Consider the following 26670-nt stretch of genomic DNA (forward strand, 5'->3'; position numbering starts at 1 on the left):
GCAATACAGTATATTTTCATTCTTGTAAGCAGTCCTTTGTATAAATATCTCACAATTTACTTGGTCATTCTATTTTTTATGGACTTTGAGTTGTTTTCATTTAGGGTTATCATGAACAGTACTGCTATGAACATTCTTATACATGTCTTTTGGTGAATATATGTATGTGTTTCTCTTGGATATATACTTAGTAGAACAGTTGGATTTACTGTATGGGTATGTGCAGTTTTAGTGGATTTACCCATTTTCCAAAGTGGTTGTAATAATTTACACTCGCACTGGTAGCATATGAGATTTTTAGTATCACAATATCCTTAACAACCATTGATATTTTTAGTCCTTTTAATTCTAGCCATTCTGATCAGTATGTCGTGGTATTCCATTGTGGCTTTAATGTGCATTTCCTGATAATAGAATTGATTACATTTTCAAGTACTTATTCTCTTTTTTGAAATGCCTGTCAAGTCTCTTGCCTATTGTTCTATTGAGCTGTCAGAGTCTTTCTTATTTGTAGTTCCTTATAATCTGATCTTAAGTCTGTTGGTAGTCACCTGCTTTGCTAACCTATTTTTCTACACTGTGTCTTGCCTTTTTAGTCTTTTAACTCCTTTTTTTGATGAATAGAAAAAGTTAACTTTAATGTAGTCTAATTTATCAATATTTCCTTCCATGATTATTATCACCTTTTATGTCATTTTAAACGTTTTAACCTACCTAAGGTTGTCAATATTTTATCTTATGTTATGGTCTAGAAAGTTTAGTGTTTTATTTTACACATTTTAAACATTTCATCTGAAATTGCTTTATGTGCCTGTGGTAGGGACCAAGATTATTTCTCCCCAAATAATTTCAAATTTTCTCCACACCATTTATTGAAAAGACCACATTTTCTCCATTGCTCTGCAATGCCATCTTTTCAAAAGATTGGCAATCCATATAAATGTGTTTCTGGACTTTATTATATTCCATTGATTTATTTGTTTGTCCTGTATCCAATACCCAATATCTTAATTATTGATGCTTTATAAGATATCTTAATAGGTGGTGTTCTAGACTGAACTGTGCCCCCCTGCAAATTTATATATTAAAACCCTAACCTCCCAATGTGACAGTATTTGGATAAAGGGTCTTTAAGGAGGTAAATAAGGTTAAATAAGGTTATAAAAGTGAGGTCCTGATGCAATAGGACTGGTATACTTATAAGAAAAGGAAAAGACACCAAGAGTGGGCATGCATAAAGGAAAGGCCATGTGAGGTCAGAGCAAGAAGGAAGCTGTCTGCAAGCCAAGAAGAGAGGCTTCACCAGAAACCCATCCCGCCAGCACCTTAATCTAGCCTCTGGAACTTTAAGAAAATCAATCTCTATTGTTGAAGCTACCCAGTCTCTGATATTCTGTTATGGCAGCCCCAGCTGACTAATATAAGTGGAAAATTCCTCTACTATTCTTCCAATTGTGTTGGCTGGCTTTTTGTGCTTTACATTTCTATATAAATTAAGAATTAGCTTTTCAGTTTCCACAAAAACAATCCTGAAATTTTTATTAGAATTGCATGTTGCTGTATATCACCTAGGAAAGAATAAACAACTTTACAATATTGAGTCTTTCCATCTGTGAACATGATATATTTCTCCAGTCACTTGTCTTCCTTACTTTCTGCTAATAAAGTTTTTTGGTATTGATGTTTTGACCCTCTGTACTTAGATTTATTCCTAAGTAGTTGATGTTATGTTGCTCTTATAAATGATATAACCCCCCAAATCATTTTAAATGTTTTTTGTTATCATGTGAAGATATAAGTTCATTTTACATGTTAATTAGGTATCTAAACACCTTGCAAAATTACCTGTTTATTCTGTTTGCCTATAAGTACTTTCATATTTTCTATGAAAATATCCCATTAAAAAGTTCCCTTCCACATGAAGCTTGCTGAGAGATTTTTTTATGCTTATTGATAATATAATTTTTTAAAATTCAGTTCTAGAACTAGCCTTTAGCTTTTTAGTCCATTTACAATTAATGTAACTACCATAGGTTTATTTGTTTTATTTTGGGCTAGGAATGTATTTTTAACTTCTGAAATTTCCCTCTATTAGCTTGTAACTGATGAATTATTTCACCATTTAAAAAATATTGATTGCACCAGAAATTTTCACATACATCTATTAATTATTAAAGTCTAATTTATATTAGCTATCTTACTACTTCCCCGAAAGTCTAAGAGAGCTTAATAACTTTAACTCCCTTAATCCCTTCCTTCTGTTATTTGTGTTATTTTTGTCCCCTGTTTTAAACTTTACATGACGTTATTATTTCCGTTCATTTTTCTATCAACATACAACACTTTTCATTATGGTTCACTCACTTCTGTATTTTAAATGCATGTCTCTCCTTGCAATAAATTATCTCATATTTTACTCGTTTAAAAACATCTTTATGGCCGTGCGCGGTGGCTCACGCCAGTAATCCCGGCACTTTGAGAGGCCGAGGCGGGCAGATCACGAGGTCAGGAGATCGAGACCATCCTGGCTAACACGGTAAAACCCCGTCTCTACTAAAAAATGCAAAAAATTTGCTGGGCATGGTGGCGGGCGCCTGTAGTCCCAGCCACTCGGGAGGCTGAGGCAGGAGAATGGCGTGAACCCGGGAGGCGGAGCTTGCAGTGAGCTGAGATCACGCCATGGCACTCCAGCCTGGGCAACAGAGCGAGACTCCACCTCAAAAAAAAAAATCTTTATTTTGCTTTTATCTTAAGGGTTATTTTATTAGATAGAGCATTCAAGAGTGGCAGTTGGCTCCTTTCAGCATTTTAAAGCTGTGACTATTGTCTTTGGGGTTCCATAATTTCATTTAAAATTCAGCTGTCCAACTGTTTTTGTTTTCACGGTAGTATGTGTTTCTCTCTATTTTTAAGATTTTGGTTTTCTTTTTAGCAGTTCTACTATGATGTGTCTAGGCATTGCTTTTTTTTTAAATTTATCTTGACTGGAGTTAATAACAGTTCTTAAATCTGTAGTTCAATGGTTTTCATAAATTTTAGAAAAATCTCAGCTGGTATCTCCTCAAATATTGATATTGCTCATTACCTCTCTGTCATACTTCTTAGACCTCAATAAAAAATATGTTACTATGTCCCTTGTATCTTTAGGCTTTTTTCTTATTTTCTATCCTTTATACTTAGGCACATAGACCAATGGAAAAGAATAAAGAACCAGAAATAAACCCAAATACTTACAGTCAACTGATCTTCCACAAAGCAAACAAAAACATAAAGTGGGGAAAGGACACTCTTTTCCACAAATGATGCTGGGATAATTGCCTAGCCACATGTAGGATAATGAAACTGGATTCTCAACTCTCACCTTATTCAAAAATCGACTCAAGATGGATTAACAAGCTAAACTGAAGACCTGAAACTATAAAAATTCTAGAAGATAACATTGGAAAGAACCCTCTAGACATTGGCTTAGGCAAGGATTTAATGACCAAGAACTCAAAGCAAATGCAATAAAAACAAAGATAAATAGCTGGGACCTAATTAAACTAAAGAGCTTTTTGTACAGCCAAAGGAACAGTCAGCAGAGTAAACAGACAACCTATAGACTGGGAGAAAATCTTCACAATCTATACATCTGACAAAGGACTAATATCCAGAATCTACAACGAACTCAAACAAATCAGTAAGAAAAAAATAAACAATCCCATCAAAAAGTGGGCTAAGGACGTGAATAGACAATTCTCAAAAGAAGATATACAAATGGCCAACAAATATATGAAAAAATGCTCAACATCACTAATGATCAGGGAAATGCAAATCAAAACCGCAATGTGATACCACCTTACTGCTGTAAGAATGGCACTGGAACAGAGGTGTGTCTATCTCGTTTGGTTACATGAATAAGTTCTTTAGTGGTGATTTGTGAGATTTTGGTTCACCTATCACCCAAGCAGTACACTCTGCACCATATTTATAGTATTTTAGCTCTCACCCCCCTCTCCCTCTTTCCCCCGAGTCCCCAAAGTCCACTGTATCATTCTTATGCCTTTGCATCCTCATAGCTTAGCTCTCACATATCAGTGAAAACACAGATGTTTGGTGTTCCATTCTTGAGTTACTTCACTTAGAATATAGTCTCCATTCTCATCCAGATCACTGCAAATGCTGTTAATTCATTCTTATTTATGGCTGTGTAGTATTCCATCGTATGTATATATACCACAGTTTCTTTATCCACTTGTTTATTGATGGGCATTTGGATTGGTTCCACAATTTTGCTATTGTAAATTGTGCTGCTATAAACGTGCGTGTGCAAGTATCTTTTTCGAATAATGACTTCTTTTCCTCTGGGTAGATACCCAGTTGTGGGATTTCTGGATCAAATGGTAGTTCTACTTTTAGTTCTTTAAAGAATCTCCAAACTCTCCATATTGTTTTTCATAGTGGCTGTACTAGTTTATATTCCCACCAGCAGTGTAGAAGTGTTCCCTGTTCACTGCATCCACGCCAACATCTACTGTTTTTTGATTTTTTGAAAATTATGAGACCATGCCATAGTGACAAATGAAAACCTTAGGTTAATAAAATAAATATTAAATACTCAAATTAAGAATGCAATCAGTGGACTTAAAAGCTGCTGTACTATAACAGTAGAGAAGATTACTGACCAGGAAGTCAGGCCAATAAATGTTTGGTCCTGGGCCTCCTTCTATTTTCAATTTCTACTTTTTCTCTTAATAACCACCCATGTGCATGGCTTTAACTACCATCTATACCTCTCATTCTGTTCTCTTCCCAAAACTCATGGCCTATTTGATGTCACTCCATGGAGGGATGATACACAACTCAAAGTTAATCTTACTAACTTCTCCCATTAGAACATAAGTTGCACTGGAACAGAGGTGTGTCTATCTTGCTTGCTACTGTATGACCAGTACTCATAACTTAGTCTAGAACATAGTAACAGATATGAATGACTATTTGTGTAATGAACCTGAGAAGATACTCATAGCTAGACTGTACTTCTTTTTGCTTAGATGACTTCTGACTGGAATGGGGTTGGGAAGGTTTTAGGGGGTTTGGGATGGAGACAGATGGTGGGTTGGGAGGTAATGATTCATCCTCATTCTTTGCTATCTATAAGGCTACATAGCAAGTCAAGCCTTCATCACAGGGATGCCACTCATATTTCCCTCATTGACACCATACTTAAACTTATCCAATTTACTAGCAATCCTATCAACTCTGCCTCCAAAATAATTGATCCAATATCTATTCATTTCTTTACATCTTCTCTGCTGTTGCATTAATCCAAGCCTCTGTCCTTTCTTGTCCACCAACTATGATAGCCTCTTATTGGTATTCTTGCCTCCTACTCTTGTTTCCCTATCATTTATCTCTACACAGCAACCAAATACCTTAAAAATAAAAAAAATTAAGTCCTTGACCTACTTTAAACTGCAAAGGTTTCCTATTACACTGAAAATAAAGCTAAGTTTCTTACTATGGTGTTTAAGGCCATATATGGCCTAGTGCCTACCTTCCATACTGACTCTGGCTTCATCATTCTTCCCCTTGCAAACTAAGCTCTAGCCACACTGCTCTGCTTTCTTTTATGCTAACATAGTAAGCTCATTACTGCTTAAGGTCCCTTTTACTTGCTTTTCCCTCTGTCTAGAAGATCCTCTCCCCTGGTTTTTGTATGGCTGATGACCTCATGTCCTTCAAATCTTTAGCTTCCTGGACCACCATATTTAATGGCCACTCAATCTTTCATTATCACACTATCCTGTATTATCTTCTTCACATTTTTTATAGCTAACTCAAGTTATTTTTTAGAATATTTTTCCTTTTATTGTCTGTTTTATTCATTACCATTTTCCCAGCATCTAAAATAATAGTGACCCATAATAAAATAATGACCCATAGTAGGTCCTTATTACTTATCTGTGGAATATCGCAGTGAATGACAATGAAAGGAATATACTCTCAAGCTCTCATGCCACTGCTCTTCTAAATGTCATTTCTTTGGAATGAGTCCATGTTTATTTTTTCTTTACTTAAAGGGAAATAAGTAAAGTTTAAAATCCATAATTTTTTCCCTACACCCTCTCTCTTCGTATAGAACTATTACATATTTCTTGTAATAATAATGATTGTATATGTTCAATTGATCTTTTATTCCTGTCAATGTGCTAGATTATCTCATTTATTTATTACATCAACCCTCTAAATTAGATCCTATTATAATGTGTACTTTATAGATAAGATGTATGAGTTTTGGAATGTTTCCATTAGTTTCTCAAGACCACAAAGCTAACCAGTATTTCATTTTACTATCTCAAGTGAACTTTAGGAACCAGGTAATGATAAGAAAGACTTTGGGTAATTGATGACTGAAACATTTTTTAAACAACCCTTTTGGTAATCAGTGATGGTGGTAGAATGAGGGAGGTGTGGGGTGGGAGGAGGAAGAGGAAGGGAGAGAGAACACTTCATATCATGACAGCCAGATAAAACTTTGGTAGCAATCTCTGAACTCAGCTCATTTAACATCATTCCCAGAAGGAAGGTGCATTAGTTCGTTCTCACACTGCTATTGTATAAATAACTGCCTGAGACTGGGTAAATTATAAAGAAAAGTTTAATTGACTCACAGTTCTGCATGGCTGGGGAGGTCTCAGGAAACTTACAATCATGGCAGAAGGCGAAGGGGAAGCAAGGCACATCTTACATGGTAGCAGGAGAGAAAGAGAGAGAGTGAGGGGAGAAGGTGCCACACTTTTCAACCATTAGATCTCATGAGAACTCTATCACGAGAACAGCAAGGGGGAAGGCCTCCCCCATGATCCAATCACCTCCCCCGAGTTCCCTTCTTCAACATGTGGGGGTTACAATTTGACATGAGATTTGGGTGGGGACACACAGCCAAACCATATCAGAGGGACAAACCAAAGTCAGGTCATTCTCTCTGAATTCCTTTGTCTTCTGTTAGAACAACCCACTAATAAGTAGACTCTCAAGGCTTTGGGTTCAGGAAAATCAGAAAGACTGACTTTGCTTGACCATTTAATCTTGGGGCTTAGCTTGACCCATTTATTCTGTTATCCAAGAAACAAAATTACATGCAAAGTAGAAAGTCATTTACATCTGCCAAGGAGTTTAGTTTGAAATAGGAGAGAATGGAAAGAGAAAAATAGTTAAGAAAAATCTTAGGAAGATAAACAACCTCAAAGACCAAGAGTCTGTCTTAATATAACTGCAAATGTTTTAATGAAAACTGAAGGGAAAAAAAAAACAGTTTGGATGTCTAGATAATTGATTAAAATTTTAATTTTCTACCTGGTTGTTTGGTACTATAAAAATATAATCACGCTAAATCACTTCACAAAGTGTTGTAATAAATGTTGCTTTTTCTCAATGGATTTTCTTAGAATTTTAGTGTTCTATATTACTATTTTGTGTATAAAGTACAGTGATTATTTTTTAAAATTTCCAACTTTTATTTTAAGTTCAGGGATACATGTGCAGGATGTGCAGGTTTGTTACATAGGTAAACGTGTACCATGGTGGTTTGCTGCACACATCATCCCATCACCCAGGAACTAAGCCCAGAATCCATTAGCTATTTTCTTCCTGATGCTCTCCATTCTCCCACCCTCCACCTTCCAACAGACCCCGGTGTGTGTTGTTCCCCCAATGTGTCATTGTGTTCTCATCATTGAGCTCCCACTTATAAGACATAACATGCAGTATTTGGTTTTCTGTTCCTGTGCTAGTTTGCCAAGGATAATGGCCTCCAGCTCCATCCATGTCCCTGAAAAGGACATGATCTCATTCCTTTTTATGGCTGCACAGTATTCCATGGTGTCTATGTACCACATTTTCTTTATCCAGTCTATCATCGATGGGCACTTAGGTTGACTCCATGTCTTTGCTATTGTGAACAATTCTGTAATGAACATATACATGCATATATCTTTATAATAGAACAATTTATATTCATTTGGGTATATACCCAGTAATGGGATTGCTGAGTCAAATGGTAGTTCTGCTTCTAAGACTTTGAGGAATTGCCACACTGTCTTCCACAATGGTTGAACTAGTTTACCTTCCCACCAATAGGGTAAAAGCATTCCTTGTTCTCCACAACCTCACCAGAATCTCTTGTGTTTTTGACTTTTTAATAATAGCCATTCTGACTGTGAGATGGTATTTCATTGTGGTTTTGATTAAATGCAATTATTTTACGCATTTGGAGGATTAACCCTGCCCTTAAAATCCATTGACCCATAGCATTAGAAAGACTTTTTGTGAAATTTAGTAATGGCTTAATTTGTGTCTAGATTAGCCAGTGATGGTTGCAGTGGAGAGGAAGTATGAAAAAGAAAATCAACAAATTCTATTAAGCTACTGAAATGTGTCAGAAATTTTGCTAACCCCTCCATGAATTAGCTCATTTAATTCCACGTTAATCCTATACAGTCTTATTATGACTCAAGTTTTTAGATGAGCAAACTGTATGCCAGAGAGGTGAAGTAACTTTGCCCACGTTAGCATACAGTAGAGCACAGGGAACCCAGGCAGTCTAACGAGAGTTTAACCACTCCAGCACACAACTCTTGAAGGAAACTACAGTAGCTTCAGGGAAAAAAAAATTATTTTTGCCTAAGATAGTTAAATCACAGCAACAGGGGCTGTGGAACCAATTGTCTGAAAGAGTCTATACCACAGGTTTATTTAGGTAACCAGTATTCAAATCAGAAAGGGCTAAAGACAGAGTGACTTCTGGCATTATGATGCAAGAAAAACATAGCTACATGTGAGTAAATTGTTAGGCAAAAAAAAGTAGAATGGGAACTTATCCTTGAATCTCTGAGACAGACAAAGGGGTGTGTGTGTGTGTATGTACATATATGTATATGTATATATAGGTATGTAATTATAAATATATATGTGTATCAATATATACATAAATACATTTATGTATTCAGGTTATTTGTTTCCTAACATTCATTTTGGTGCTAACATTCATTTTGAGAATTTTACATTGGGGTGTATGTGTGTGTACAAGTATGTGTTGAGTGAGCAAGAAACTTTTGTGTATCATGGGATATGTATCTACGCCATCTGTAGAATGGCACAGAATAGTACTGAAAACCACCAATACCCTAAGAGTGGTGTGAGGAGGGATGAGTCAGACTGGGAGCAGCATTTCCTGACTGCCCACTCATAGGCACATTGCCAGAAGGCTTTATTTATTCTCTAGGTTCTAGTCTTCAGATTCATAAGAACAGATAATATTAATTTTTATAAGAATTAGAGTGATTAACTACAAGACTGTACTCTCCAGGGACTCTGTTTTATTTACCCTTGTTTACCAGCATCTAATATTCTGCCTGGCATAAAGTCAAGACCTAATAAATGTTTGTTGAAGGAATGAGTAATAAAGTTATATAATGTTTTGTATTTATTAGATCAGTTCCTGTTGGCGAATCATTGCCCTCCTGGGTCACGGAGAAGCTGGCACTCAGATTGTGTTATGGGATACTTTTAGAACCAAGGTTCTTTGACCCATTAGCAAACCCACTTCCTGGTATAGTTTTTAGGGGTGTATAGAGACATAAATTCAGTAAACAAGAATTTATTGAGCTCTATTATTTGAACACTATCAGAGGGAACTGGGGATGGCTCATTGAACAAGCAGGCCAAATCCTTGTTCTCATAGAGCTTACATTCTTATAAGTTAAGCAACAAAATAAGTAAATGCGTAACATGAATGGATGATAAAAGCTATGAAAAATCAGGGAAAGGAGAACGAGTTTGATGGAGGAATACTATATAGTGTCCCCTGGGGATTGAATTCTCCAGGGCCTAGAATCAATTTAATGAGAATTTTAAGTGACATTATTAAATTACTTTAAACACTTCCTTTATTAAATTACATTGATAACTTTTCAAAGATTTCAACTGCACCCAAATTATAAAGTTCTTGGGAAACTATTTTCTACTTTATGTTTAGAATTCTGTTCAATGAGTGGCTGATGCGATAAAAGGATGGCAACAATGATCAAGAAAATGAACTCCTAGAGGAAACAAGGAAGGAATTATAATAGCCAACATATTTTGGATACTTTCCCTATGCTGGTCAAAACTTTATGTTCATTATCCCAGTTTATCATCAAATGATTTCTGTGCAATAGGATTATTATTATCTTTTTTTATGGCAAACAAGGCACAGTAAGATTCTGTAAGTTGCTCAACGTCACTTAGGTAGTAGGTAGAAAAATCCAGGACTGAACCCAGGTGGTCTGATCTAGGGCCAAATTATCCCCTTGTAGGATTAAGTAAACTGCCTCCAGAATCCAAGTTTTCTAACTGCTAAGATACACTGCTTCTTTAAAAAGTATAATGAAATAGGAGGGCTTAAGTATTTGAGATTATTGATTTTTTTAAACAAAACTGCAACCCCCACCATGAAAAGATACAGTATTCCACAACGACCTTTCTATTCCTTGAATACTACATTGAATTTATTCCAGCCTTTGTCCAGTCCTCTGTGCTTGCAGGTCCCTCTGCCTGGAATGCTCCCCACTGGGCTCTTCACATTGCTGACCCTTTCCCATCAGTCAAGCCTCAGCTCAAATGCACCTCTTCAGAGATGCCTTCCCTGTCTGCCCAATTCCTGGTAGCCCATCACCCCTCAGTCACTATAATGATTTACCCTGTTTTTATGTTCCCAGCCCTTATCACTACGTTAAAAGTTACTGATGTTCCCCATGGCTATTTTCCCCTACTAATATGCAAGTGCCATGAGGTGGGTGGCAGTATTCATTGTAATTGGTCCAGAGCCTGACCTCTGCCTGTACACCACAGAGGCTTCAAAAACACTGAAGAAATGAATGCTGTCCCTTGGGTCTGAAGACCCAGATAGATCCCGGGGGGCTCTACTTCTGTGCAGGATCATGCATCTGCCCACATTCTGTGCAGAATTAGAGTACAAGATGGGAAAAGAGAGATCTGCAACTGGGGCCTGAGAAATACTTACCAGTAAGCACCCAAATTAGCCACAACTGCTCAGAAACCTACCACGGAGACCATCTATGAAGGCTACTTGCAGGAGGACCAATTTGGAGGCAACTTCTACAGTTAAGTGTATGCAAGTTCATCAATTCAATTTTATCTGAATCTGCTTGTTCATGTCTTATTTTTAGTTCCCACCTTAATTTGGATCTAATGCTTGCCATGATTAATCAACCATTTCCTCCCACCAGAATGTAAGATGAGAGCAGAGATCCATCTGTCCTTTACAGTGCTGTGTACTCAGTGTCTAGAAGCATGCTGAACACATAGTAGGTGCTCAAGTAATACTTAATAAAGGGACCAACAAATGGCCCAACACTAAATTTCCTCTGTAGACAAAGGCAAGTGGAAGAGCAGAATGAAACATTTATTGAGTCCCTTCTAAGCCCCAGGCACTGTTTTAGATGTTTTACATATCTTATTTCATTTGTTGACCCTGTTAAGTGGCAAGCTTTGAGAGCCTTCACTTATAAAAAGCTAAAATTCATGGAGTGAAGATGCCTTTCTTGTTCCATGCCATAAAATCAGGTCTTGCTGGGCAAGTGGGTTTTTAAATGAACATTGGGTATCACTGGAAGCCTCAAACTCTAATCAGTTTGGTGAGGTCTATGCTATGACCTGATAATGTTGTTTCAAATAAATAATTATTCAAATAAATAATTTTGTGTGATACCCTAGCATATCTGAGGATCAACAGAGAATTGTAATGAGAGCTTTGGCCACTGCCTCACCTATAGGATCATTTCCATTTATCATCTCAGCTCTAATTTATCTGAATCAAAGTTTAAAACAATTTCCAAACAGAAGACTAGAAATACTGCAAATAAAGTGAATTTGGAGGAGGCTGTTCCCAGCAGGTACAGAAAGCTTAGCCCAGGTCAGTTAGACAGGGACAAATGCAAGCTGGCATAGGGTCATGCTTGAGATTGGACTGGAGAAATTGTAGGAGAACCAGTTCATAATAAATGACTGTCCCAAATCCCCAGCCCTGAGATCAAAATACTCAGGCTTGGCCCTTTACTTAGTGATGCTTCAGGGGCTCAGTGTGAGCAAACATGTAACATATACCCTGGCCCTGAATGACCTTGTTAGGTACTCAGTGTGGGGAAGGTAGCACTTATGAGAACATTCTTGAAGGCTTAATAACAGCGAAGAGTCTTTTCAGCTCATTCTGTGTGTAAATCGGGCCAATTTCAAAGAAAGATGAGTTTCCTTAAAAAAAAAAAAAACTGTAAAATAATAGTGCCATTACACATACCTCCCTCAGCCATTTAAAAATACCTTGAGGCTGGTTCTCTCCTGAGGGCTTATCAAGACAAGCCTGCCAAGTGAAAGGTAGTCGATTCTTTATAGTGTATCCTTGAGGTGTTTTCCCCCTCTTCACAGAGTTACTACTCAGGTCAGCACATTGTTCTAAGGTATTCCCAGGAATGTCAGAAACAGTCAAACCACTTTGCATGTAAGTACAGAGGCCAAAACACCACTCTGGAGTCCACAGGCTGGTTCAGTCCTGGTAGTTTACACTAATTCTCTGTGTGGTTTTGGGTAGCTCACCCAAGGGTTTTGGGTTAACCGCTCTGCAAGATGGTGGGCAGGATCTAAAAAGGGCTTCCATGTCACTTCCAACTCTGGCTGTCTGACTCGATGAGGACTGCCAAGGGCCAGTGGGTGCCCTCCTCTCCTCACAGGCTGTAGCAGCCATCTAGAAAATAGCTCTGTTCACAGGCAAGGGAGAAAATTGACATTGTTCCTTTGCTTCTGAGTTCACCTGTAAGACCCTTCCTTTAGCATTCTGCAGCTATGCTCTCTCCAACTGAGACTTAGAGAATTGGGCATTATAAACAGCACATCTAATCCCCTTTTCTCCACCATCATTGTTCCCTGGTGCTAAGTCCAGAGTTTCCATACCCTGAACTAGACATGGAAGGAGGGAGGAGACTACGCAAAGTTCAGCGGTGCCATTTTTTTTTTTTAAATTTTGTCATCCTAGGACAAAGTTTCTTGAAGTATTACACTTAGAGTTTTTTCCTTAGAAGGCACTGGGGTACTTCCTGAAGACAGTGATTCTTGGGCTCAGCTCAGGATCTACTGATTCAGAGCTTTAGGGGGGCTGTAAGTCCCCAGACCTTCATTTTCTTTATTTTTATTATTTGCTTTTTATTCATTTGTTTAACCCTTTTCTACCATAGCTTCATGGTGTCTAACACCTCAGTGACAAAGCTTTGTTGATGACAGTGTAATGCCCAACCTTGTTTTTACTAATGCTATTTTTAGACTCTCCCTTTCCTTTAATCACCTAGCCTTGCTTCCACCTGAATTGACCCTCCCTTAGCTAAGAGAGCCAGACAGACTCCATCTTGGCTCTTTCACTGGCAGCCCCTTCCTCAAGGATTTAACTTGTGCAAGCTGACTCCCAGCACATCCAAGAATGCAATTAACTGATAAGATACTGTGGCGAGCTATATCCGCAGTTCCCAGGAATTCGTCCGATTGATAACGCCCAAATCCCCACGTCTATCACCTTGTAATAGTCTTAAAGCCCCTGCACCTGGAACTGTTTACTTTCCTGTAACCATTTATCCTTTTAACTTTTTGCCTACTTTACTTCTGTAAAATTGTTTTAACTAGACCCCCCCCCTCCCCTTTCTAAACCAAAGTATAAAAGAAAATCTAGCCCCTTCTTCGGGGCCGAGAGAACTTTTAGCATTAGCCGTCTCTTGGCTGCCGGCTAAATAAGCGGACTCAATTCGTTTCCAAGTGTGGCGTTTCCTATAACTCGCTCAGGTACAACAGCAGGGTGGGGGATTGCTTTGAGATCTTCTAATTAAAAATGCCATAGGACTACCCAGATTTTTGGTTACTGAGTACAAATCTTCATTTTAAGCCAAATACTGTAGATAATTCTTATTTATGGTAGCTAACATTTGGAAACTACTGTCCTAGAAAAAGGTAGACAAAAACTTTTAGCCTTTTGCTGCTACTAACCATGATGATTATTCATTCATCCAACAAAGATTTATCATTCACTACTATATGCCAGGTAAAATAATGAGCAAAAACACAAAGTCCCTGTTCTCACGGAGCCAGCAGTCTAGCAAGAGAAAGAAATGATAAACAAATACATAATATGTCAAGTAGTAAGAAAATCTAGGCAGTGAGATGAAGGGTGAGTGATGGGAGGTGTGCTTTTCAGACAAAGTAGGCAGGAAGGCCTGTATGTAGGATGATTGTGCAAAGACAAAAGAAGTGAGGAAAAGAACCATGTGGCTGAGGGAAGAGCATTCCAGACGGAGGGAGCCACAAGTAGAAAGGCCCTGGAGAGGGGACGTACGTGGTCTGTTTGAAGAACAGCAATGAGTCCAGTGTGGCTGGAGTGAGGTGAGTGAAGAGGAGTTAGAGGAGATCAGGGGCTAATACCTTGTAGCTTGTTTGCGTTATGTCTAGGCTGCAGAATACTATACAGTCTGGATTGTGGAACAATGATTTGCAGTGATAATATATTATACACCTGTTCTTAGTCTTTTGTCCTTATTTATGCTGTAACTCCCTGTTCCTGGCTGAACTCCTGAAGACAACCTAAAATAGGTCTTTTGCTTGAGAATTGGGGCAAAGAATAAGAAAGCTTTGGGAGGGAGGTGCTATGGACTAAATTGTGTCCCCCTGCAAAGTCATAGTTTGAAGCCCCAACCCCCAATGTGGCTGCATTTAATAATAGGGCCATTAAGGAGGTAATTATGGTTAAATGAGGTTATTAGGGGTGGGAACTTAATCTAGCAGGACTGGTGGTGTTTTTGCAAGAAGAGAAACGCAGAGAAAAGACCACGTGAGGACTCAGTTGAGAAGACGGTCGTCAGCAAGCCAAGGAGAGAGGCCCCAGGAGAAACCAGCCTGCTGGGACCTCGATCTGATACTTTCAGCCTCCAGAACTGTGAGAAAATAAACTACTGTTGTTTAAGCCACCCAGACTCGGGCATTTTGATATGGCAGCCTTAGCAAACTAATACAGGAGGGTAGGACCAGGAGGTCTTTATTTAATTATTCACACATTTACTTCCTCAGACTTTGCTGCATGCTCAGTATGTGCAAGGCACTGTGCTGCTTCTTTGCATGCATTATTTTATTTAATCTCACAGCAATACTGAAGTAAGCTTTATGACCATCACCTTACAGATAAAGAAACAGAGGCTTACTTAGGGGCAGTCAGTTGGCCAGGGGACATGTTGGAGCTTTTATTCAAATGCAGGACTGTAACAGTAAAGCCTGTGTTTTCCCTCCATCTCAGAAGCGGGAGAACAGAGGTGTGGAGCCAGCCTGCCTGGGTCCAAATCCCACCTCCCCTGCTTGCTAACTATGTGACTTTGGGCAACTTACTTATCTTTCTGGGCTTTGGTGTCTGCATCTGTAAAATGGGGACAATAAATGCTTTCCTTTAACTAGCCTGTAATTAGCACTAAGTGAGCTAATACATTAAAACATTAGAATAGGGCTAGCCACCTAAATGCTTATTACCACCCTGAAGTCATAGGGCCCTGCTTGAAGGAATTTGAAATCTTTAGGCTGTACAGAGTATGAAAACCCTCCTCATTCTCATGTAGAGTTTTCATGTGGAAAGGGCCTCAGGTTTCTTATTTGGTAGTTCTAAGAAATAGATTTCAGTGCAATTTAAAGACAGGCATACTTGGCATTGTCCAGAAGTAGAATGGCCAGGTTTGAGAGGGAGTAATCTCTCTGTTGCTATCAGGTCAGGAATGTTGTGAGGGGGTTCAGGGCACCTGTGAAGGGCTGGCATAGATGAATTCAGAAGTCTTCTCTTGCATAGAAATTTTATAATTCTTTCTAATGGAATGGGAATTGGTGTGCTACAGGACTGGGGCAGCTCTGTTTTCCTTGCACAATATATTTTCTTTCTTTCTTTTTTGTTTAAAAAGTGAATTGTGTTGCCTTTAGACAGGGCTTGAACTCACAAATTCATAACAGCCAGTATCATGCTTTTTTTTTTTTTTAAGCTTCTGCAGGATTTTACATTTGGGGTTCCAACTCACATGCTTAAGCATCCTGTCATCTGGGTTGTAGGACGATGAAAGGATTATTAATTAAGGTAGACGTGGCATCCTAACCTTGGCTTGTAAGACTGACTGTTGGTCAACTCCCCTGAGAGGGCTGCCTTGCTGTTTCTATAGGAATATATGCAGCAGAGCATATGCACAATTCTAGATGGAGGCTTTGACGCAGCAGCTATATCTTGCTGAATAAACATGATATGAAAACATTCTTAGTGGTTCTGTCCTAAGTCTGCCTTTCCTTTTCTTCCAAACATCATGCTTTTGCAAGTGGTCTGCCTGGAAGAGCAAATTCACTCCTATGCCTGGAATGTTTACTGCTACTTCCAAACAGAACAGAATGTGTTTCTGCCACTGCTTATTGAGAATAAAAAATTATTTGTCTGGATGTCAAGACAATAAACAGGTTTCCATGTTTATAAAGCAGTTCTATTCAGATACAGTCACAGATAGACATTCAGGAATTTGAGGGCATGCCTAGAGCCATTTACAACTCTACAAAATGTAACAGTAAGGACTGTTTCTAGTGACCACTTATCTCTGTTTTGTGTGTCCCACCCCTTAAAATACATTCATGTACTGGTCAATACATGACCAGTATTGACATTTTGGTCAATAATCAACCACATATACGATGGCGATTCCATAAGATTTTCAAATTGTATTTTTACTGAATCTTTTCTATGTTTAGATATGTTTAAGTCTGGAAATACTTACCATTGTGTTACAATTGCCCACAGAATTCAGGACTGTAACATGCTGTACAGGTTTGTAGCCTAGGAGTAATAGGCTATACCATATAGCCTGGGTATGTAGTAGGCTCTATGATCTAGGTTTGTGTAAGCACAGTCTGTGTTTCCCCAGTGATGAAAGTGCCTAATATGCATTTCTCAGAACATATTTCCATCATTAAGCGATGCATGACTGAGTGCTAATCTGCTCTTAGCTCTTCTAATGTATTCTCCTCACAGCAGTCCCAAAAATCTTTTCATGCCGCAAATACGATATATATATATTTTTAAATGTACACCCCTCGATAATTTACAGTTGCTCTCTGGGTTAAGATGAAACTTTGTAATTTATGTTACAGAGACATACAGGGTCACATCACTTGATAGCTTCATCTTCACTGTACCCCATCTTGGTCTCTGTGCTCCAGCTACATTGGCTTTCCCTCAGAATCTTGCTTTCACTATGACCCTCTGGGGACTGGGCCTTGCAAATGTACTCTCCTTTGCCTAAAATATCCTCTTTCTCATTCTTCCTAGTTAAGTTTGACTCATCCTTCGGATCTCAGCTCAAGTAACACTTCTTTAGGGAAGCTCTCCTGATCTTCGTGTGCATAATAAAGCCTCGTTAGATCTTGTCCTAATGTCATATCCTCTCTACTGCTGCATTTGTCACAGTTTACATTAATTTCTTAGATTAATTTATTTGCCTTCCATAAGAGCAGGAACCATATCTATTTTTACTACCTGTGAACCCATCACCCAGCTGATATCTGACACATAATAGAGATGTTCTTTATGTGTGTGTTTGTATTTTTTGAATAAATGAATAAATAAATGAATAACTGCTCTTACAAGGCAGTTGACAGAATACTGAATTTGCTCCCAAAATTTCCCAAAAAGTGACATTCTCGTGTATCAACAATAAGATCCAGAGCAGGCTTTCATACATATCTTCGAAGTCATACATTTCTTTGCCTCCTGTTTGCTTTTTCTACTAACTGTGCTTTTGCAGACACTTGTGAAGATAAAGGCCTTGGCCCTCTCAGCCCATCTTTTCTCTCAGCTCAATCTGCCAGTGAGGAAACAATGACTCAGAAAACTAATGAGCCAGTCCCTCTAATGATGGCAATGATTTCACTGCTGGTGATTTTTCTATTAGTTTTATAAAATTGAGTGAAAATGAAGGAATTGCCTTGGGGCACAAGAACCAAAGACAAAAAATAGATCCAGAAACACAAATCAAAAGAGCACTGATCAGTGTATGTTACAGGCAAACAGTAGTCAAGGTGATGTAGGTTGAAAGAGTCAAAGAATGAAAACAGGAGCCTCTTTTGCTAGGAACAAGCAAAGTGGGAGGAACCTCAGATTTGCAATTGAAGACGCTTGATGTCATGCTGGTAAGACCTAGCAAAGATATTGTCAATGTAAGTACAGGTGCCATCTATCAGGTGGCTACCAGGCACATTGCTTTCAATGTCTTGATTCTTACAATTAAACATGAAAAGAAAGCGTTATTACTTCTATTTTAAAGTTGAAGAAAAAACACACTCAGAGGATAAATAACTTTAAGTCATAATTGGAACTCTAGTTTATCTGATTCCAAAGTGAAAGGCATTTTCAACTAAATATTTCATATCACTAGTCCTCCCTCACTATTTTTACCTGTAAAATGTGGATAATACCGTGCAGACTTAGGAAAATCATCCTCCTGTGATAACACAGGGAGAATGCCTGGTGCTCAGTTGGTTTTTATTAAACTTGAGTCTGCGTCCTCCCTCGGCTAAGTTCCTTATGGATTATACTAGAAACTCCTGCAAATGGGTTACCACTCCCAGCTTCTGATTTAATATGGGAAGATTTAAGATGGGGACATACTTCCCAAAGCACATATCACTTAATCTGACACCAACACCACCAAGTTTCATTATATTGTCATTTGACTCTGAGGCATAGCAGGATTAGCCAATTTCTCAAGGGACATCACATGTGAAGAGGACTGGAATTTAGATGACCCTGAACTGCAGGCCCAGGGTTCTTCCTATCACCATGCTGTATCAAAACACACAAGCATAGAGAGGGATAGGGAGAGATTTGTTAAAGGACACAAAATTACAGCTGGATAGGAGGGATAAGTTCCAGTGTTCTATACCACTGTATGATGACTATAGTTAACAATAATATCTTAGTTATAAATATCTGGGAGGAGAATATTAAACATTTCTAACACAAAGAGAGGATAAGTGTTTGAGATGATGAATATGCTAATTACCCTAATCTGGTCACTGTTCATGGTAGGTATCAAAACTTCACTACATACCCCATGAATATGTATAATTATTTGTCAATTTAAAAAAAAAATTCTTAAACTCCACGCCCCAAAAGGTACACAGGCCAAGAATTGATTTCTGGGGCCTCTACTAATATAAAGAGTATTAATAATAGCTAATTTTTATTAAGCTCTTAATTTGCACTGGGTAATACACTATATACTTGGTATGAATGATCACATTTACTCACCAAAGCAATTGTCTGATATATGCAAAATTTCCCCTCCTTTTTATAGATGATAAAATTAAAGGCCAGGAAATAAAATGACTTTCTGTGTATTAGGTAGATGTTTTAGCCAATACCTGAATATAAACTCTTAAAGCAAATTCACAGCTACCTTGAAGCAAATAATTGCTCAACATATTCACTGAACTCTTAGGTGGATGACAGTGACCTTGATTCTTCCCATGGCAGCCACTTTTCTGCCAGATATCAGAAGCCTTCACCAAAAGTAACCTCTTTTCAGCTGCAGATCTACTGTCATTTTAGAGAGATTTTCTCCCAGAGTCCTTCCCTTGTAGTATATTTCTCTACCTTGGCCATTGTTGAGTTCTCACCTCTGACTGTATGTAAGATTCACTTGGGGAAGCTAAAAACTGAGATTCCTGGGGCCCAGTTCCAGGGGATTTAATTCAATACGGCTGTGGTAGAGATAGCCCTGTGTATTTGCCAAGGTGATTCTCATGCATAGCCAGGGTTAAAACCTACTGTTAGAGTTGTGTGCATATGCCTTTTTCCCTCCTGCTAGACTGTACCTTAAAGTACAGATGAGTGTTTTTTATCTTTTAATTACCCATGTGCTAAGAACAATGCCTGAAATGTTGTAGGCAGTCTTGTAGGGCAGCAAAGAGCCTGGACTCTGGAGCCAGGCAGTATGGTTGCATACCCTGATCTATCACATTTTGGCTGGGTGGTTTTCGATAGGTTACTCAGCCTTTCTGTGTCTTATCTGCTCACCTGTAAAATGGGGAAAATGAATAGTACTTATCTCATAATATTTTTGAGAGATAGTAACTGTAAAGTACTTAGCACAGGGCCTGGCAAGTAATGAGCCTACAATAAATGCTGGCTTTGTACGTAAGCAAAACATTTAATGGACTATCGTTGGTTATTGCTGTGGTGAATGCAATGGGAAATATGAAAGAAGAATATGATGCCCCATTCATTGAATATTCACAGGCATTATGCTAGGTGTTTTACAACACTTTTTTTTCACTCTCATAACAATACTTTGATATATTTTCATTAGAGAAGGAAATACACCAGTTGAGTAATGGAAGGTCATCCAGCAGGTAATTACGAGTGCTGAGATTGGAACTCAGGTTTGTCTAGTTTTGAAACCCATTTCCCCTACTTTATTACTAAGACTTATATAAACATTCACTCATACATTCGTGCTTTCAATCCACAAATATTTATTATATGCTTAATATGTGGGAGAAACTGTTCTGCCTACTGGAGATATAGAAATGTATAAAACAGAGAAAGCCTCTGCTTTCATGTCACTTACATTCTATAGTGGGAAAGGACAGGCAAAAAACAAGTAAATGGATGTATAACAGGTCAGGTAAAAATAAGGGCTGTGAAGGAAAAATAAATAGGGTAAAAGTAGCTGGGGGTGAGAGGAGAGGCAGAGAAAGAGAGAAATTGATTTTGAGAGAAAGGAAGTGAGCATGTGTGTGTGTGTGTGTGTGTGTGTGTGTGTGTGTGTGTGTGATATTTTACATAGGAAGGCCAGGAAAGGATTCTCTGGTGAAGAAACATTTGAATGATGGATGTGATAAGACACAATTGGATTCCTGATATTTTTAGGAGGTGAAGCCCAAAGGATTTGCCATAGAATTGTAAGAATGATATGAGAGAAAGAAGGAAATTGAGGATGGCTCCAATGTTTTTGGCTTGAGTCTCTAGGAGAACAGAGTTCCCTCTTATTTCCTAGGCTGGAGAAGAATACTGCACAAACAGGGTTTTTTTTTTTTTTTAGGAGGGAAATCAACAGGTGTGTTTTGAGATCTCTACTATGCATCTGATTGGAAAGGTTGGCTAGGAAGTTGGATGTACAAGTCTGCATTTTAGGTGAGAGATTGGAGTTGGATATAGAAATTAAATCAATGATATATAAGCCCATAGGAGTGGATGAGATCACTTATGAGCAAGTATATGTTAAGGAGAAGACTGATTCCTGGGCTTCAATATTTACAGTTTAGGAAGATGCTAAGGAACCAGCAGGGAGTCTGAGACTGCAAGGGAGAGGGAAACAGAGAGAAAGAGTGGGTTTTGAGGCCAAGACAAGAAACCCCTTTAGGAAGGACGGAGGAATCATCTGTCAGTGCTGCTGAGGGCTGCAGTGGGAAGAGGCCTGCAAAGGCATGACTGGATCTGCAATGTGGTGGTCATTGGTGACTCTCACAAGAGCAATTTTGGTGGCATGATAGAAAGTGCAAATCAGAGGAGAGGTGGCGACAGTGAGTGTGGATGACACTTTCAAGGCATTTTTCTGAAAAGAGGAGCAGGTGATGGGGCAGCGGGTGAAGGAAGATACAGGCTCATGAGATCAGTGTTTAAAATGAGATGATTTATAGCATGTGTGTGGACTGCAAAACGTGATCCTGTAGAGAGAAAAACCTTGGTGCTGACAGAGTAGGAACAAGTGCAGGAGTGATGTGCTTGAGTAAGAGAGAGGGGAGATGACCCAGCTTAAAGTGGAGGCTTGGCCTTAGATGAAAGCAGGGATAATTCATGCATTGTACATAAAATTCAAAAAAATATGTTTCAGACATAAAGCAATATCAAACAATGTAAGGTTTTTGTCTTACTTAATTCTCACAATAACTCCTTGAGTTGAGCATTACTATTTCCATGTTACAGACAAATGCCGTGTGCACTTGGAAAAGACTTTAAATGTAGGTGTGCATTTATAAGATGAGAATGATGGATGAGAAAATGAGTAGTCAGGGAAAGCTGTGGGTGGAGGTGCATTTGACGTGGGCTGTGAAGAGTGGGTTGGTTCTAAATATGTGAAAGGGACTGAGAAGAGAATTTCAAACACATGAAAAATAAGAATCCATAAATATGAAAAAGGTACAAAATATAGTAGTAATGAACCCATTCTTAGCATGTACCCTGGAACTAGACTGCATGGGTTCTAATCCTAGCCCTTGCATTTAACAGCTGTGTGAACTTAGACTACTTAACTTGTCTGTGACTCGGTTTTCTCATGGATAAAATGAGGATAACAGTGTTGACCTTATAGAATTGTTAGGGATAAACACACACACACACACACGCATCCATACCTACATTGATATACACACGGTGAAATTGTGCCTAGCAAATAGTATGCATCCTATGTTTTACTTATTCTTGTATTATTATTATTTATAATATAACAAAGAATTAGAAAAATATGATGTTATTTTTCCCTCTGTGTGTGTGTGTGTGTGTGTAGATTTCCAGCAAACATGCTTCCGGGTGTCACTGGAAGATACTTGCTTTAAGATATGTCCTCCTCTTGAAGGAGCATTGTTGATAGAATATGGGTCAGTTTGTTTATTCACTCTCCCCACCCTCCCACTGAGTCCTTCATTTAAGAAGGATTTCTTGAGCATCTACTCAGAGTCAAGCTCTGCACTAAACCGGGATGCCAAGACTGAAGATGAGTAGGGCAGAATTCCTGTGCCCAAGTAGCTTCTGGCCACTCAGGAGACAGACATGTAAATAGACTGTTTCAATGTAATCCGAAGGCTGTTCTCATACTCAGAAGGAAATGTGCAGTGTGATATAAAGATTAAGAGTACCAATTTCGGATTCAGAGAGTTTGGACTTGAGTCTTGGCTCTACCACTTCACTAGCTGTGGTTCTGAATAGGTTGCGTCTGAGTCAGTTTCCTCATCTATAACATGGAGACAATGGCGTTTAATAAGAGAGACTGTTGTGAGGAGCGAATGAGATGGGCCAGGCACAGCCCTTAGCACACAGCCAGTGGTCCACAGGGTTCATGGTGCTGAAGCTGCTTCTTATTTCTTCTTTCCAGTCTCCTTGCGGTTTGTGTGACTCATAATAACAACTTCATTTTTGGAGTTGTTGAAGACATCTTCCTAGAAAGACTTGACTCAAGCTGAGTTTTCAAGCATGGGTAGAGATTAGCAGCATGGAAATGAGATAAAGACAATTTTGGGAAAGGAAGAAGCATGTGGCAAGTCACAGTACCCTTGTCCCTTTAGGAAAAGAAAGTGTCCCTACTGATTTCTTAGATAACAATAACAGGCCCTCCAGTGCCTGGTGCCAAATTAGGTCCACCAGAAAGTATCAGGCAAGGTTCCTTATACTTCACTGACTCTCTCATTTCTGTTTTACTTCCTTTTTTTTTTGAGATGGAGTCTCATTCTATCGCCCAGGCTGGAGTGCAGTAGTGTGATCTTGGCTCACTGCAACCTCTGCCTCCCGGGTTCAAGCAATTCTCCTGCCTCAGCCTCCCAAGTAGCTGGGACTACAGGGGCCCACCACCACACCCAGCTTGAATGGCTTCTTTACAGCTATGATTGGAATTTTGTTTCTCCAATTCTGATACTACTTTTGTAGATGAATCCTCTCCTACCAAGGGGAAGGAGTTATGTGCTTCCTTAATGAGGTCCACAGAGAAGGAAAGACAGTCCAATCCTCTTTGCAAAACCCTGATTATGGATCTGCACTATTTGGTTGCCCTGGCTTCTGTTTGTATCTTCTTATTTCAAGTTAAAGAACATTATAATAAAACTAGTTCCTTAAAGTATGGTTACAGAAAGCTCCCCAAGCCACAATGATGAAAACAATTTTCATGCATGTAGGAGTGAATGCTTTTCAGAATATTTTTCACATATGGTTTTGGAAATTTATCCATACAACAGCCTTGGTATTTGTCATCTTTCATTCAACAAAAATTTACTAAGCACCTATAACGTGCCTGGTATTGTTCTGGTTCTGGAGGTACAACAGTTACATGTGGGTCCTGCTTCCAGTACAGCAGGGAGACAGAGACTAACAAAACAGTCACATTGGTTTGCTCATAATGACAAATTAGGGTAAGTGCTTTGAAGTAAGAAACCCAGTTCTTTAAAAGCTGTGATCAGCTGATCATCAGGATGGCTTCTGAGCTTGAGCTGAGAGTTGAAGTTTGGAATTAACAAGGCAATGGGGCAGAAGGAAAAGAAAAGCAGCCCAAAAGTCTATGGTGGAAGGGAGAATGTTGAGGAACCAAAGAAGGCCTGTGTGTCTGGGGACCAGGCAAGATGGAGTATGTTTGACCTCAGGCAGGAGAGTCGGGCGGGGCTCAGAATATGCAGGCCCCGCTTGCGATGGAAACCATAGAGAGGTTTTAAATGTGAGTGTTTGTGTTTTAGAGTGTGGGGTGGTAAGATAATCATATTTTTAAAAATTATTCTGACTGCTACATGGAGAACCAAATCTCCTCTAATGTATGAAAAAGCAGGCGTGAGGGCTCAGAGTGAGGCAGGGGAGGAAAAAGGAACCAATAGTTGTGAACCACATATTGTTGATTTACCCTATATACAAATGTGTTACTATATATAATGTGCTTAGATAATGCCTTTGATACACTAAATACAAGTGAACGCTGGTTATTACTATTATTATTATCACCGTGCTATGTCATTTTGAATGTATTTTTTCGCAACTATCCTGTGGAGTATTGTTATCTATATTTTTAAATGAGGAAACTAAGGCTCAGAGAGGTTAAATAAGTTCTCAATATCTCTCAGTTGACATGTAACAGAGCTAAGATTCAAAACCTATGGCCTTCCTGCATTAAAAAAAAAACACTTGCACACACAAACAAAGCAAACAAAATAAAACAAACAAACAAACAAAAACAATGACAAGGAGAAGTTGGGAAGACAAGCCAAGTTTTCTAATTAGGATGGTTCTATCCCCTAAGAAGCCCAGAAATTGTTGAAGCTCTTAAATTAGTTCTAGAGTTTCTCTTAAGGAGATTGTTTGGGCTATTCGTATTTATTTGACTTTCACAGAGATATTCACACACTATTCATTCTGCACTTTTTCAAATTAATAAAATGTGAAGTTCACAGCCATATTTTTTTTCTAGCACAGAGTACAGGGTGACATGATTGCCAACAATATAAACACACACACACACACACACACACACAACCTCAGATGTATACTGATCACTTTTTTCCCCAGACAAACTTTAAGTAAGTGTAACCAGTTTCTGGTGGCAAAGTGATGTGTTTGAGGAAACCACTCATTGCTTAAGGTAATGTGAAAAATAAAGCAAACTTCAATATCTAAGAAAACACATGGGGCATGGGACTCAAAAACAGATGGCACCTATCATGTGCGGAGCATTACAAAGAACTTTATTCAGTGGTAACAGTTCATCTCAACATCCTTGTTATAGATAAAACTGGGCATAGAGCAATTAAGTGACCTGGCACTGCTTTCTTGGTACCTTGGTACATAACTCATGTCTTTTCCACTATGTCCCAGAGCCTCCTCCACGATGTTAATGTTTGGCAAATGCCATTTTCCTTACCCATTGTCTTTATTAGGTTTACAACAAATTTAAATACATGCCTTTCCACCCTCCCACCCTGAAATCTGGTGATAGTGGGTGAAGCAGAAATTGTTTTGACATAAGCAAAATGAGGTTTCCATTTTAATGAAATAAATCAGTGAAATTTAATTTTCACAAACAACTTTAAAAGTTCTTGTTGTAGCGGGTTTTTTTCTATATGATATAGAATGTTTCGTTTAATTAATACACAAGACAGCAACTGAGTAGACCAAGTGTTTAAATTTTCAAAGTCTAAGCAGGCAGGAGAGGACAGGAGGACCAATCAGAAATACAAAAGTCATCGAGGCAGTTTCTCTACGGCTTTAGATCTTTAGTATTTGAAAAGTTCTCCTGGAGATTTTAGTCCATGCCATTCTTTCATTCCTCTCCTCCCCTCACTATGGATAAGGACTTACTAAGTTTTTCTCCACGAGGAAGAAAAGATTTCTCAGTGGACCATTTCCTTTTGCCACCAATAAATTTTTAAAGGGAAATGTCCAACTGTAAAAAAAAAGTCTATGATATCAATGTCTATGAAAAATACCACCCTCAGTCTCAATTCAAGGGTGATCCCAAATGTCTACTCCCTTCCCTGAAGGTACGGATAAAAAATTACCTTATGATATAATACAAGCTTCCTTCATTATAAACACACAGCCCCCAATCTCAGGATTCTACCTGGAGGATGAAAACAAGAGTGGGTTTTCAGAACAGGCTGGTCGCCAGCTCAGTTCCAAGAGAGTGTGGCTAGACATGAGTTGGAGTCACAACACCTCAGCATCCTCAACCCTTTTCAATCAAATACCACTAGTAGGACAATCCTTAAGCCTTAAAAATGTCCAGCCAGTTGCTTTTCTTGAAATTGTTCTTTTTCTAGGATATGTCAGATCTAAAACACAGG

General features: G+C 38.6%; 1 protein-coding gene across 11 annotated transcripts in view; it reads right to left on the bottom strand.

The window, feature by feature from the left end:
• Positions 1 to 26670, bottom strand: part of PPP2R2B (protein phosphatase 2 regulatory subunit Bbeta) — a 483915-nt gene that overhangs the window by 430496 nt on the left and 26749 nt on the right. For 4 of the 11 annotated variants that reach the window (XM_057302357.1, XM_055112755.1, XM_055112754.2 and 1 more), the window contains one exon: positions 6654 to 6725. The exons of 6 other annotated variants lie outside the window; for them this stretch is intronic. In XM_057302357.1, coding sequence (XP_057158340.1) covers positions 6654 to 6725 — 72 coding nt within the window. Of the gene's footprint in view, positions 1 to 6653; positions 6726 to 26670 lie in introns of those variants that run through there. One more of the 11 variants, XM_055112757.2, reaches the window with a different exon arrangement.

The sequence above is a fragment of the Pan paniscus genome, chromosome 4 (genome assembly GCF_029289425.2).
Source record: "Pan paniscus chromosome 4, NHGRI_mPanPan1-v2.0_pri, whole genome shotgun sequence".
NCBI lineage: Eukaryota > Metazoa > Chordata > Mammalia > Primates > Hominidae > Pan > Pan paniscus.